Source organism: Scaptodrosophila lebanonensis, unplaced genomic scaffold, assembly GCF_003285725.1.
Source record: "Scaptodrosophila lebanonensis strain 11010-0011.00,11010-0021.00 unplaced genomic scaffold, SlebRS2 tig00000001-arrow-pilon, whole genome shotgun sequence".
Taxonomy (NCBI): Eukaryota; Metazoa; Arthropoda; class Insecta; order Diptera; family Drosophilidae; genus Scaptodrosophila; species Scaptodrosophila lebanonensis.
In genome coordinates, this window is record NW_022060529.1 from 22729261 (window position 1) to 22741599 (window position 12339).

A 12339-nucleotide genomic window follows, 5' to 3' on the forward strand; every position below is an offset into this window, starting at 1 on the left:
AATCTGTTTTAAAAAATTCTTTTTACATGAAATGTACAAGGCTTGCGGAAAGTGCAAAATGTAACAGGCACAAGGAGGCGTGGCAGCATGACAAGACGAGTCGAGCTAGCCCTGTTTGTCAGTCTGTCCGTCCGTATGAACCCCTATAAGAGAAAGATCTGCAACATTTTGCCATATTCGAGTTTATAATCCTTTTTGGTACATCTGCTCACTTCCCTCCTCTAGGAGATTTTCGGAAACGCCGTTCGTATAATCATGTATGATGGAGACTATAGGAAAATTTCGGTCCAAGATGCCTTATATGATGTGACGCGCTAAAATTTCGCACTTTATCACACATGAAATTATCACATATTATTACCTAATGTTATTGCACATATTGTTGCTATCTTAACTTAATAAGTAACGACAAGCATGCTGGCATCGCCACCCCCGCGACGTAGGGATATAAGAAAAGGAAGAAACGGTCACACGGCGGAGGTTAGAAGCGAACGAGAGAAACATAGCTCGTTCTCTTCTCCGGCGACCACCCAAGCAAGCAGACGTGCGACTCGACCAGTACCAGCAGTGGAGTATAGGACATAACCTCGATCAACCTAGAAACAAATCCAAGTTAGTTCTGGTAGTCCGGCAATCGTCGTGGTGCAGCGTAGGGCCAAGAGCATAGATATTTTAAATACAAGACATTGTGAAGAATATTTCAGTGCGCATTTAATTATTGTTCTCTAAACAATCTTCCGGCGCTATGAGCGCAACTCATATATACCAGGCTTGATTCGATATATATGTAAGATGTGACTGCAACAGCAAGCGCCGGCAATATAATGCCAAACGAGCCTTCTTCATTCCCCACATCCTCCAGCGCCAACGGCTACAGTGGACACAAGACACATTCGATATAAGGATTGCATGGGCCGCGATATATGCAATGGTCCACTCGAACAACTGAGTCTTGGCAGTTATATCTGCAGTGCACGAGCCGACCGATATAACGCCAAGACACAGGGCATGCGGCGACTGATACCCTACAGTAGGCATCGAGACCTTCTTGTCACATGGTTCCGTCACAAACTTACAAATTTTCTTGTAAGGAACCCTGGACGGCTGAGTTATACCTCGGCTGGAAAAATACCTTCTTAACAATGAATACGGAGTAAATCTGTCAACATTGTTTTACTTTTGTGGAATTTGCTTATTTTTTATTTTGTTTATATAAAGATTCTACACATATGTATGTACAGAGTATTTCAGAGTGAGGACATCCGACTTTATTCTCCACTTGCTTGACTCTAGCTTTCATCAATCATGAATAACAACTGCTCATGATTATAATAAAGCTTTGTAGGGGGGTAAATACGAAAAATCGAGTCACAACATGCAGAAGGAATCATCTCCGACCCCATAAGGTATATATATTCTGAATCAGCATGACGAGAGAAATCGATCTAGACATGTCCGTCCGTCCGTCTGTCTGGATGAACGCAAGGATCTCGGAAACTATAAAAGCTGGAATAGCCAAATTTGGCATCCATATTCTCCTAGGTCCGGGAAAGGACGAGTTTATTTTATTCTTTCGAATTTTCCCGCCTCCCCCGCTCCTGAATTTCGTCAATACCGTCCACATTTAAAAAGCTACATTTACCAAACTATGCACACATAATATATACAAGTAATATAATTATCTACTTTTGTTTCAAATTTCATCAAAATCTGTCAATTCTAAGAAAAGTTATTAGCGAAACAATTTCACAAGCTGCAGCATCAAGTACGCTCTTCTTTTCCTTTTGCTTCTGCTAGAGGCGCATGTACCTCAGTGTCGGGAGCTTACCTGGGTACAGGGTATTATACTTTCGGACTTGCTCGACTGTAGCGTTCTATCTTGTCTAATTTTCTTTTCTTGTGGAGAGTACAGGGTATTTAAGAATCGAGCCTGCTCGACCTTAGCATCCTTTCTTGTTTCTCATTAAATTAGTGACAGTAATTTTATTATACCCTGTACCCGTAGGGTAAAAAGGGTATATTAGGTTTGTGCAAAGTATGTAACATGCAGAAGGAAGCATCTCCGACCCAATAAAGTATATATATTCTGAATCAGCATGACGAGAGAAATCGATCTAGACATGTCCGTCCGTCTGTCCGTCTGGATGAACGCAAGGATCTCAGAAACTATAAAAGCTAGAAGAGCCAAAGTTGGTATCCAGATTCTTCTGAGTCCGAGAAAGGACAAGTTTATTTATTTTTTAATTTCCCCCCCCCCTTCCCCGCTACAGAATTTCGTCAATAGCGTCCACATTTCAAATGCTACCTAAACCAAACCTTGCACACATTATTTATATATAATTGTCTACTGTTGTTTAAAATGTTATTCAATTCGGTCAATTCTAAAGGAGTTATTAGCGAAACAAATTCTCGCCAGTGCAACCCCCACACACTGCAGCAACAAGTTCGCTCTTCTTCTTCCTCTTTTTGCTGCTGCTTTGGGCGCATATAACTCAGTGAGGGAAGTTTACCTGGATGCAGGGTATTATACTGTCGGGCTTGCTCGACTGTAGCGTTCTCTCTTGTTTATAGTAGGCTTTCCGCATACGACTATATAAGAAGTTACGTAGATCGTAATTGAGTCTCCACACAAAATGCATTCGAAAAAGTTGAGTAAAAAATCAAAAGTAGCACCCAAAGAGCCGAATTGCGACGACACTGATGGCAAGTACAATAGCTTCGAGCATATGCAGTGTATTCAGGACACGTTCTGGCGCAACGACATGAAAGAACCGCCGTGCTTGCACACGGGCCTGGAAATGGTGAGGAATAGCGGCTTCAACAAGGGCCTGGCTTATACAACCCGGGAACGCCAGCTGCTGAGCATACATGGCTTACTGCCGGTGGCCGTGCGTAGCATTAAAGAGCAAATGGAAGTATGCATGGAAATTTTTAATTCACTGACCACCCCCATAGAGAGGTATCTCTATATGAGCGACCTGGAAAGAATAAATCGTCATCTATTCTATCGCCTGATGCTCACTTCGCTGGATAAATTCATCAAGGAGCTGGATAACTCATCTGCATCGTTCCAGATAAACAACTACAGTCTGCTGTTCATAAACCCCAACGGGCTTTTTATAACCATTAAAGATCGAGGTCACATTTTCGAAGTGCTCTCGAACTGGCCGCATCGTAACATCCGATGTCTTCTTGTCACTGATGGCGCCGAGGTGCTCGGCTTGGGCGACTGTGGTGCTCATGGCATGGCTTTGGCCATAACAAAGCGTTGCCAGCACACATTGTTTGGTGGATTGCATCCAGACTGCTGTCTGCCCATCATGCTGGACGTTGGCACGGACAACGAAGTCCTGCTCAATGATCCGTTGTACATTGGTCTGCGTCAGCATCGCGTGACGGGCAAGGAATATGATGATTTCTTTGACGAGTTTATAGTGGCCGTCCATCGACTTTACGGACCGCGTGCGATCATTCAGTGCAAGGATTTTGGCACAAATAATGCCGTCGCCCTCTTGGAACGCTACCGCAATCGCCAGTGCTTCATCAATGCGGATATACAGTGCTTGGCCGCCTGTGGGTTGGCCGGCATAATGGGTGCCAAGCCCTTGACCCATAAGACGCTTGAGCAGCACGTGTTACTTTTCGTTGGGGACAACTACTTCAACATTGGAATGGCGCGTCTTTGTATGCTTTACTTTAAACGGGAGGGCTTGGATGAGGCTGTAGCCAACAATCTTATCTGGTTTTGTGATGAGCATGGGTTGGTGGTCAAAAATCGGAAAAATCCAGTCCCCAATGCTCTTCAAAATTTCGCGAAGCGGCACCGACCAGTTGAGCACTTGGCAGAGATTATTGAGATAGTCAAGCCTACCGTCCTTGTGGGCTGCTCCGGACAACCCAATTCGTTCACGGCAGATGTGCTTAATGCAATGGAAAAAAGCGCAGAGAGTCCAATTATATTAGCCATGACACGGCCCGCGGAGCACGCAGAGTGCAGTGCCGAAGATGCTTTCGTGCGCACAAAGGGTCGCTGCATATTCATTTCTGGCTCTCAGATACCATCCGTAAAATATGCGAACAAACGGTACCAGCCCGGATGCTGCAGCAGCGTCCTCATGCTATCCGGCATCATCTTGGGCATCGTCCTCTCTGGCATGACCACCGTTCCGGATGAGGCGTTCCTTGTGGCCGCCGAAAGGATATCGGAACTGGTGTGGCCGGAGGACTTAGAGATGCGAGATGTCTTTCCACCGCTTCGTAAAGTTATGTGCATTAATCTACAGGTGGCTATGGCTGTCTTCGACTACGCCTACCGACGTGGCCTGGCTACTTTCTTTCCGCAGCCCGAAAAGCCCCGTCAGTTTGTGGTGCAGTCTCTGTATAAAAACGAATACCGGGACTATGTGAACGAGGTCTATTGTATGTCTGACCGCTTTATTGGAACTGAGGAATCGCGAGCCCACTACAAATAGAACCCGAGTCCACTTCACTTTATGTTCTGTTATATAAAATAATTTAAATAAAATTCATCTTAAGGTACGTCCGACATCACACCCGTGAGCCTATACGGCACTGAAGTACGGACATTAAGAACATCAGATAAGGTGACGGTGGGGGGCTTCGAGGCAAAGATTCTGAGATGAATTTTCGCTAAACGTCGACGGTAATTTTCGAATACCGATAAACCATGAGCTGTATAATTTATACGGCTATATCAATATCTAGTCAATCGCATTTAAATGGATGACAGAAAAGGGTGACCGTGTCTGTGGTGGAACGACCAAGCTATGTAGGACTTTTGTAATCTTTGTGTTACCAATTGGCGACCGCAACCACAAGACAGACAACGCTGGCGAGGACTTCCCAAAACCCGGTTGTAATTGCCACAAAGAACGAGTAAAAGAAATAACAGCGACATCAAAAATCTGCGCAATTATTTTGTATCTTGTCAGTATTGGTAAAGAGGTGTTGTCCTGGGACTATAAATACGTTCACCGGGGCTGCACTGCGTGCGGCTTAGAGTTACAGTGTTGTCAGGTTCCTTTGAATTACTCATGAAAATTGCATATCGTTGCAGCTGCAGATGTTTGTCCTCACTAGGAATTGCCGCCCATTTAGGGCGCCAAATGATATGCCTAGGCCCTCAACTGCAGCCAGTTGAAATATACTTACATACATACGCATATACATATATCGTATATGGCCAAAGTCGAAGGCAACCCATAATTTTGTGCAGACGCCATATTGATTTCGAGCCACACAAAAAAGTCGGACAGAGAAATGGGAATGAAGTCGCTGGCAAGAGAGCAAACCGTTAATTCAGCAACTGGCAGCCAACGGCAATTAACTGCATGCAATTTTCATGTGTCAACTGGTGTGCTGTATGTGTGTGTGTGTTTGCGTTTGTGTGTGTTTTGTGGCCTGGTGCGGGTTTGAAAACTATTAAAAACAACAATACCAATCGCAATTGTATAATAAATTGTAACAACCACCGTAAAATTGCACGAAACAAAGCCGCAACAAAGGCAGCCAAATGGAATTGCATGCAGGTCCTGCCTCTGCTTCTGCTTCTGCTCCTGCTCCAGCTCCACCTCCTGTTTCTCCCGCTTGCCACTGCTTCTGGCTCACTTGTTGTTGTTGTTATTGTTGCGATGCAGGAGTGTGTGTTCCATGCCTGCCATTGACAGTTGCGCTGTACGTGTATGTGAGAGTGTGTGTACGTGTATGAGTTCCATTTCATTTATCGATACAAAAATGAAATACTATACTGCATATATGTACATACATATGCATGCATGTATATATGTATGTATGCATGTACATACATATATTGCGAGCATTGAAGCAAAGCAGCCCCCACACTCTTTTGCGCGTCACTGCACTTCATTTTCCAAGGCGAAGAGTATGTCGACTTTGTCAGTTAGAATTATTGAGGTAACACCTTAACTTATTTACTAGTCTCATGGAAAAACTCTTCAGGCGAAACTGAGGCTTTCATAGACAAAACAGTGTTGTGGCTTGTCTCAATCCAGAAATTAATAGTTAACCTTTAGTGTTCAATCATTCTTATAGCTGCACTGTTTGGACCTTATTTTATTCAGAATTCACACACGCCCCAACCTTCATGATAGAAACTAGATAATTAATTGTCAAAGGTATCATAAAATGTAATAATTGTCCTACCTAGGACACATCTTAAATAAAGATGTAAGAGTAAACAACAATTTTATTTAATAACTACGACAAAACAACTGTATATCATCGTTATTTCATTTAGTAGTGCATAAGACTATTTCAGGTTGGAAGCGTGTTTTATGTTCGCCCTTTTTTTTAGACCACTATAAAAATTGACTTTGACCATCGCCTGTGTACCTTCCATTGAACCTTCTTCCGCTTCTGTTTCAGGCTCATTTTAATTGAAAAACCGGCAGTCTCTAGCTGTCGGCGGCATGTGGGGTTGCGGTTCGAATAATTGTTATTTTTCCAAAAGGCGTGCAGTATTGAAAAATAAAGCATGCATCAGGTCTGGAAATAAAGTTGAACCGATTTTAAAATGCGTGACAGACCTCACAAAATTGACGGATGAGTTTTCAAAAATTACGGAATTATTTGACGTGCATATCGAAGTTTGATTAAAGATTAATGGCAAACTGATTTACATTATTATTTAAGATGTATAAGGTGTTCATTTACGTTTAGTATTCGCAACTATTATGAAAGTTAGTTCTAAATATCCCGAAGTTACATTAGCAATCAATTTGTAAGCGCCGTATTATGATTAATGTAGTTATAAATGGAAAATGGTATGGAGAATTGAATTGTGCAATAACTTCTCAGCTTATCAGAATTGGCTGTGTTGCCCGCAATCATTTGTTATATTAGGACCCACACAAAACTGGAATTTTCAAGTGCTTTCTGCTGCAGAAGGCTCTGGCAAATATTATTAATAAGTATTAATATAACTTTGCAAACTCGTTAGACAAGCTCAGTTGCACCTCAAGTTGTTGCACCCCAAACTGCTACAGCAACTGCTGCTAATTAATTTTCCCTAAGTAGCTCAATGCTTTAGTTTGCCAACTAGTTGAGCCCCAACAGCAGACTAGCGAAAAAAATGAAGCCACGAGTACATAAACTCGGGCGTTTAAATGCAGTTGGACAACTTTTCGCGTTAGCACAACACGCTCTAAAAATAAAAGTATACACAGATTAAAATACCCAGAACTGGCGGAGCTGCAACAACAAGTGCAGGTGTATATAAATTTCCATTTAACTTGAAAATGGCGCGAATTATGGGCCAGCAACAATGTGGCCAACAAAGCGATGTAAACAAGGAAACATAATAAGGAAAGGCGGTACCAAGTGTTGCACGCTGACGAGGTGGCAACCCTTAAGCCCACTTCCCCTGCCCAAGAATGCCTGTAGTCATAGTTATATACTCACACATATACATATACATAGAAGTGTGCTTATATGCCAGGCACACGTCGCACGTCTGGCCACCAGCTGGAAGTGTTGAATATTTCTTACACTTAAGCCGGTAAAACAATTTACAACTGATGCTGTGGCAAGCATGAAGACAACACCTGAAGGGGCAGGCAGTCGGCAGCAGGTCTGAACAGGAAAGGCGGTCTATGCACAAGCGCGTAAATAACGCTAGTTAGTCTAATGTGCTGTCGCTGTCGTAAAGCAATTTGATATTAGACGGGTGTTACCTCGTCCAAAACTGTGCCAGCAACTGAAGGTGAAGTAATAGCCAGGTAGAAGCTTTTCGCAGGTAGTTTATCAGCATTTGTTGGAATTTACAGAACTAACATTCCTAGAAGATGTCTGTCTACCAAGAGTAATGTATTAGACGCTCTTATTGAAAGCTCAGAAAAATCAATAGATTTAAATTTTATTTTTAGAAGCAGTTCATCGATGCGTTTTATCCAAAACCACCCATATTTTTATTTAAAAATATTAAATTTCTTCATTGCGCCTTTCTGTTTTAATGTGTCTTAGCCTCAGAAATTAGAAAAGTCTTCTAAAATCACATTACTTCTCTGCAAGCTACATATATGATGTATTGCCATTTTTCCACATCCTCGTCTCTGCAGCTTTTGCGGAAGTCGTTGAAAGTTTATACTTGTAGGTTCTACTATAATAACGAATACTTTGATGGGGGCATTGAATATTAATTAAAATGAATATGAATTAAAATTGTTTTTTTTACAATTTCCTTCAACTTTTTGATCACATTTTATGAGGTTAGAGACGCATCCTTCTACCTATTACAATTTGACAATTTAAAGCTGATGGAGACGCAATAGTTCCGTTAAGTAATTCGTTAAAGAATTAAGTAGTAGAATACAACAATATTAAATATTATTAGCAAAGCACAAGAACAATTGAGAGAATAGCACAAAATAAAGAGTGAACAATTAGAAAATACGTTAGACTAAGGAATATTTATTCTTCTTTATTTTAACTTAAATACATATAACTACTTCTATATCACACTTTAATCGTCTTGTTCATTAGGTTCGGGGCCCCAGGAGAGCGCCTCATATCCGATTGTCTTAAGGCTCTGTACATCGATTTTATGACTATTTAGAGTGCGGATTATGGCAGCCACTTTAGGCGATAGCTGCAAGGTCCAGAATTTAGATATACTTGTAGAATTCCGATAGTATCACACTCACCATTGTTTCCTCCACCAACGGCTTGAATTCTGCACTTCGCAAGGCCTTGTAAAACGAAGCAAATATGGGAGACTTCTTCAGTTTTGTTTTAATTAACTCCACAAAACTCTCTCGAGGCAAATGGGTAAGCAGTTCCTGCACAAAGCTAGTAAAGCTACCAAGCTTTGGTGGGTTCAGATGCTCCAGATTGTTATCATTTCTTGAGTCCAGGAGCACGATAAGAGTTTCAACATCGCTGATCCAGTCGTCGTAGCTGTGGAATTTGGTATTTCGCCTTTGCCGGCTCCTACTATCCCCATTCATATGCAAGAAATTGATGAGTTTAATTACTTCTGGCAATTGTTCAGCACTGTGCTGGAGTCGAGTGAACTCAGAACTTTTCAAAAAGATAACGGCTTTGCGAAAGCCTCCATCGATAAGCGTGTGCTTGGCCACCAACTCGTCAATGGTTGTCCGTGGTATTAGATTGCGAAAGTCGAGCAGTTCCCGCATAAGTTCTGGCGAATACCGCACATTTTCCAGAGGCAAAGCCGCATCCGCCTTACGTCTATACTGTCCGCTATGCAGATGAAGATGGTGTCTAGCCGCTACAAGGTTGGCAAATATCAAGCAAATGCCCAGCAAAACTAAATACTTCTGCATCTTCTAAACAGTTTGTGGAACGATCCGCGCTCACACACGCTCTATTATGTACTGAGCGAAAAAATGTATATCAGCTGAGCTGTACGGCGCAGATTGTACTTCTATATGTGCGAGTGACGTCACCATTTGCTTATTTCGATGTGTGTACATTCGAGTATTTATATGCTTTCAAACGGTTTTATGAGTCTTTGTTGATACTGAAATTTTTGTTTTCCTACGACGCTGTGCGCCGTAATCAGCAGTTCAGTAATCGCCTCTATTGCTGGAACTGCGTGACAAATGTATAATACTGCGCCCTCAATAGGAACACCAAAGCTGGCTGCATATGCATAACCACATATATTTGTTCATATATATAGTAAGATCGCGATTTGTTGCTTGCTTCAGCCATGACTTTTCTCCGCTATTGAGAAATCGGGGTCCAAAATATTGCATATTGCTACGATATAAAAAACAAATTGCTGCTAGATCCAAGATATTATTGTGTTTATTCACTAAATCGACAGCTGCATGATATAGTACTCTTAAATATTTTTAAATATAAATAAATTGTTCTATGAAAATTGTAGGTTTGTGCCTTAATTAATAAGAATTTTTTTCTTGTCACACTAGGAAATAATAATAAAGTAAATAAATAAAAGTATAACTTTCAGAAAGGCTGAGCTCACGATGCTGATTCTTTTTATACCCTTTTACAAAGTTTTGCTATTGGGCTTGTGGCATATCTTAGCTCATAAAGTAAATATACAATATTATTATTCAGTATGACGAGCCAAGGTACAATGACTTTCAGTGTCGAGCTCGCTTGATTTTGTAACACCCAAAGGGTTAAAGCATACATAGTACTAGAAGATCTAAATGCCACATTTATGTAATATGCATAAGGCGCCATAACAGCTCGAATCAATCCTGATATGTCAACTTATCTAATCCATACGCAGAGCACGTTGTAATTCTGTATGAAGTGCAAACCCCATGTAAAGCGTTATTATATCTTATAATTTATTTTACTGTCGGTGAAAAATTACTTTTCGATTATAATAAGCCTCTACTACACTATAGCAACAATCGGTGCAGTAATCAAGCCTAATACCAAACGATATTTTATTTCTTAGGATATGTATATTGAACATATTTGAAAATATGTGAGTTTTTAAATCATTATTAAAATCTATGCACTATATGATGATGCAAAGCAGCAACAAAAACAAAAGCTGCTAACAAATCATTCGGCAGACAATGCATTTATGGCTATAACATCAATTAAATGTATGTAGATACCAATTCTGGTTATTTAAAATCTCATTCTATATGAGATTCTTCCGTCCATACACAACATTCGCGTTTTTGTTGTTCCCTTTGGGAACAGGGAGAAATATTAAATATCAGAAATATGTTCATACATTCAAAAATGTTCGTTGGCTTTTATGTCCCCAGCACTCGTATAAATCGTATTTAATTCAATATAAAGGAATTGATTTTTGGCGTAATTGATCCTTATCTGTGCTTTAATGTTTGATATGATTTTAAATTTTAAATTGCACATTTCCCACGAACAATAGGTGTTGCTTTTGTTAACAATTATGGTACAATAACTAACTTATTATTTGCCCTCGCGCCCTGGCACCAAATCCATTCATTTATTTTTCGGTCGACTATATCGACGGATAAATCACATCTGCCATCTTTCCAATGTCAATCCTTTTGTGCACTATAGTACTCGTAAAACTGCCAATGTTGACTCGTAATGTTAATGCCAATTAAGGCCATCTCCATGCCACCACATACATATTGCTGCAAGTGCAACACAATTCTCAGCGCATTGCCTCCTGCCATTTTCTAATACATCCGAGCCAAACATGCTCTGCATTAAAAGTTCTAAAACAGCTGGCAGGCAAAGGCGTTTCCTTAAACACAGACCGAAACACATGCTGCACAATGAAAGGAAGTTCTCGTAGCACAACCTACTAGTACATACATATATATTCACAATTCACCCACCCATCAGCATCCCAAATACAAGCACACACTGGGATATATGTGCGTCCCTGTAAGTACATATACTTGTATACTTGTGCCTGTACTATATGTATGTATGTGTATGAGTGTGTAGCACACAAAGCAATGCCCTGCAGCTCCTGTAGCATTGGTGCAAATACTTTTGTACAAATTTTGAGCGCTTAATTAGAAGGAATAATGTTGCTAATTGCGCTTGGGCTCCTCTTCGAATCGGCACAATTGAAAACAAAGCAAAGCGGCCGACATCATCGCCATGTTGTTGTGAGAAACGGCAGCTTAATTTTAACAATTCAGTTGCCTAGTTGTCCTGAGGCTCGTGCCCATGCCCATTGCTTACCGTTAACCGTTCCATTGTTCGAGCCGTGTGAGGAGGTGTTGGAAAATTTCAAAATTCGACAGACGCTAAATGAAAGGGTTGGCAGGGCTGGCAGGGCTGTTGGGCTGTCGAGTGGCATCGGTTCCAAATAAAAGACTGAGAGAGGGTGTATTTTTAAAGAATCTTATCACATTTATTTACTGCATCTTTTTTGTTATTTTACAACTAGTTTTGTTTAGAGTTCGCATAAATTAATTTTTGCTTTTCAGAAATATTTTATGTAGCTCATTTCGCATTATGTTTTGCTTTGTTTCTGTTAGCTGCTTACAAATAATTAAGCTGCTTTTATTATTGTTTGTTTGCTTTTTTTTCTTCGTTAATGCTCGACAGAATAATTAGCGTGAATTTGTATCGAGATTGTTTTTTTTTTGTTTTTCTTTTTTTGAACAAGTTTCCTTAAAAAATGCCGTGACTATATGCATATATAACTTTTTACATGTATTCAGCGTATTTAGCTTTCAACTATTTGTATTAAGTATGTTCTTGTATTTAAATGTTACTCGATTACATTTATGCTCATCTTTCGTTTAAATTTTCAATTACTGGCATTTGCAAGTTGCGTTTAAATACGGCCTTTCTATTTCGGAATTTCCCCATCATCATGTGATTGTCATACAAAAC

The 12339-nt window shown here is 40.5% G+C and overlaps 2 protein-coding genes across 2 annotated transcripts; one reads left to right on the forward strand and one right to left on the reverse strand.

The window, feature by feature from the left end:
- Positions 1–2609: 2609 nt before the first annotated feature.
- LOC115625121 (NADP-dependent malic enzyme-like) lies at positions 2610–4539 on the forward strand. Its single transcript, XM_030520036.1, has one exon. The coding sequence runs from the start codon at positions 2634–2636 to the stop codon at positions 4470–4472; it is 1839 nt and encodes a 612-aa protein (XP_030375896.1). The 5' UTR covers positions 2610–2633; the 3' UTR covers positions 4473–4539.
- A 3889-nt stretch (positions 4540–8428) lies between these two features.
- LOC115625138 lies at positions 8429–9357 on the reverse strand. Its single transcript, XM_030520060.1, has 2 exons — positions 8682–9357; positions 8429–8626 (listed from the first exon to the last, which is right to left on the reverse strand). The coding sequence occupies exons 1-2, from the start codon at positions 9321–9323 to the stop codon at positions 8501–8503; spliced, it is 768 nt and encodes a 255-aa protein (XP_030375920.1). The 5' UTR covers positions 9324–9357; the 3' UTR covers positions 8429–8500.
- Positions 9358–12339: the final 2982 nt, after the last annotated feature.

Bases quoted from the DNA above. Each gene is read 5' to 3' on its own strand.
- LOC115625121 (XM_030520036.1), top strand. From the start codon at position 2,634: ATGCATTCGAAAAAGTTGAGTAAAAAATCAAAAGTAGCACCCAAAGAG.
- LOC115625138 (XM_030520060.1), bottom strand. From the start codon at position 9,323: ATGCAGAAGTATTTAGTTTTGCTGGGCATTTGCTTGATATTTGCCAAC. The intron at 8,627-8,681 runs GTGAGTGTGATA...TGGACCTTGCAG, and splicing joins CGTTGGTGGAGGAAACAATG to CTATCGCCTAAAGTGGCTGC.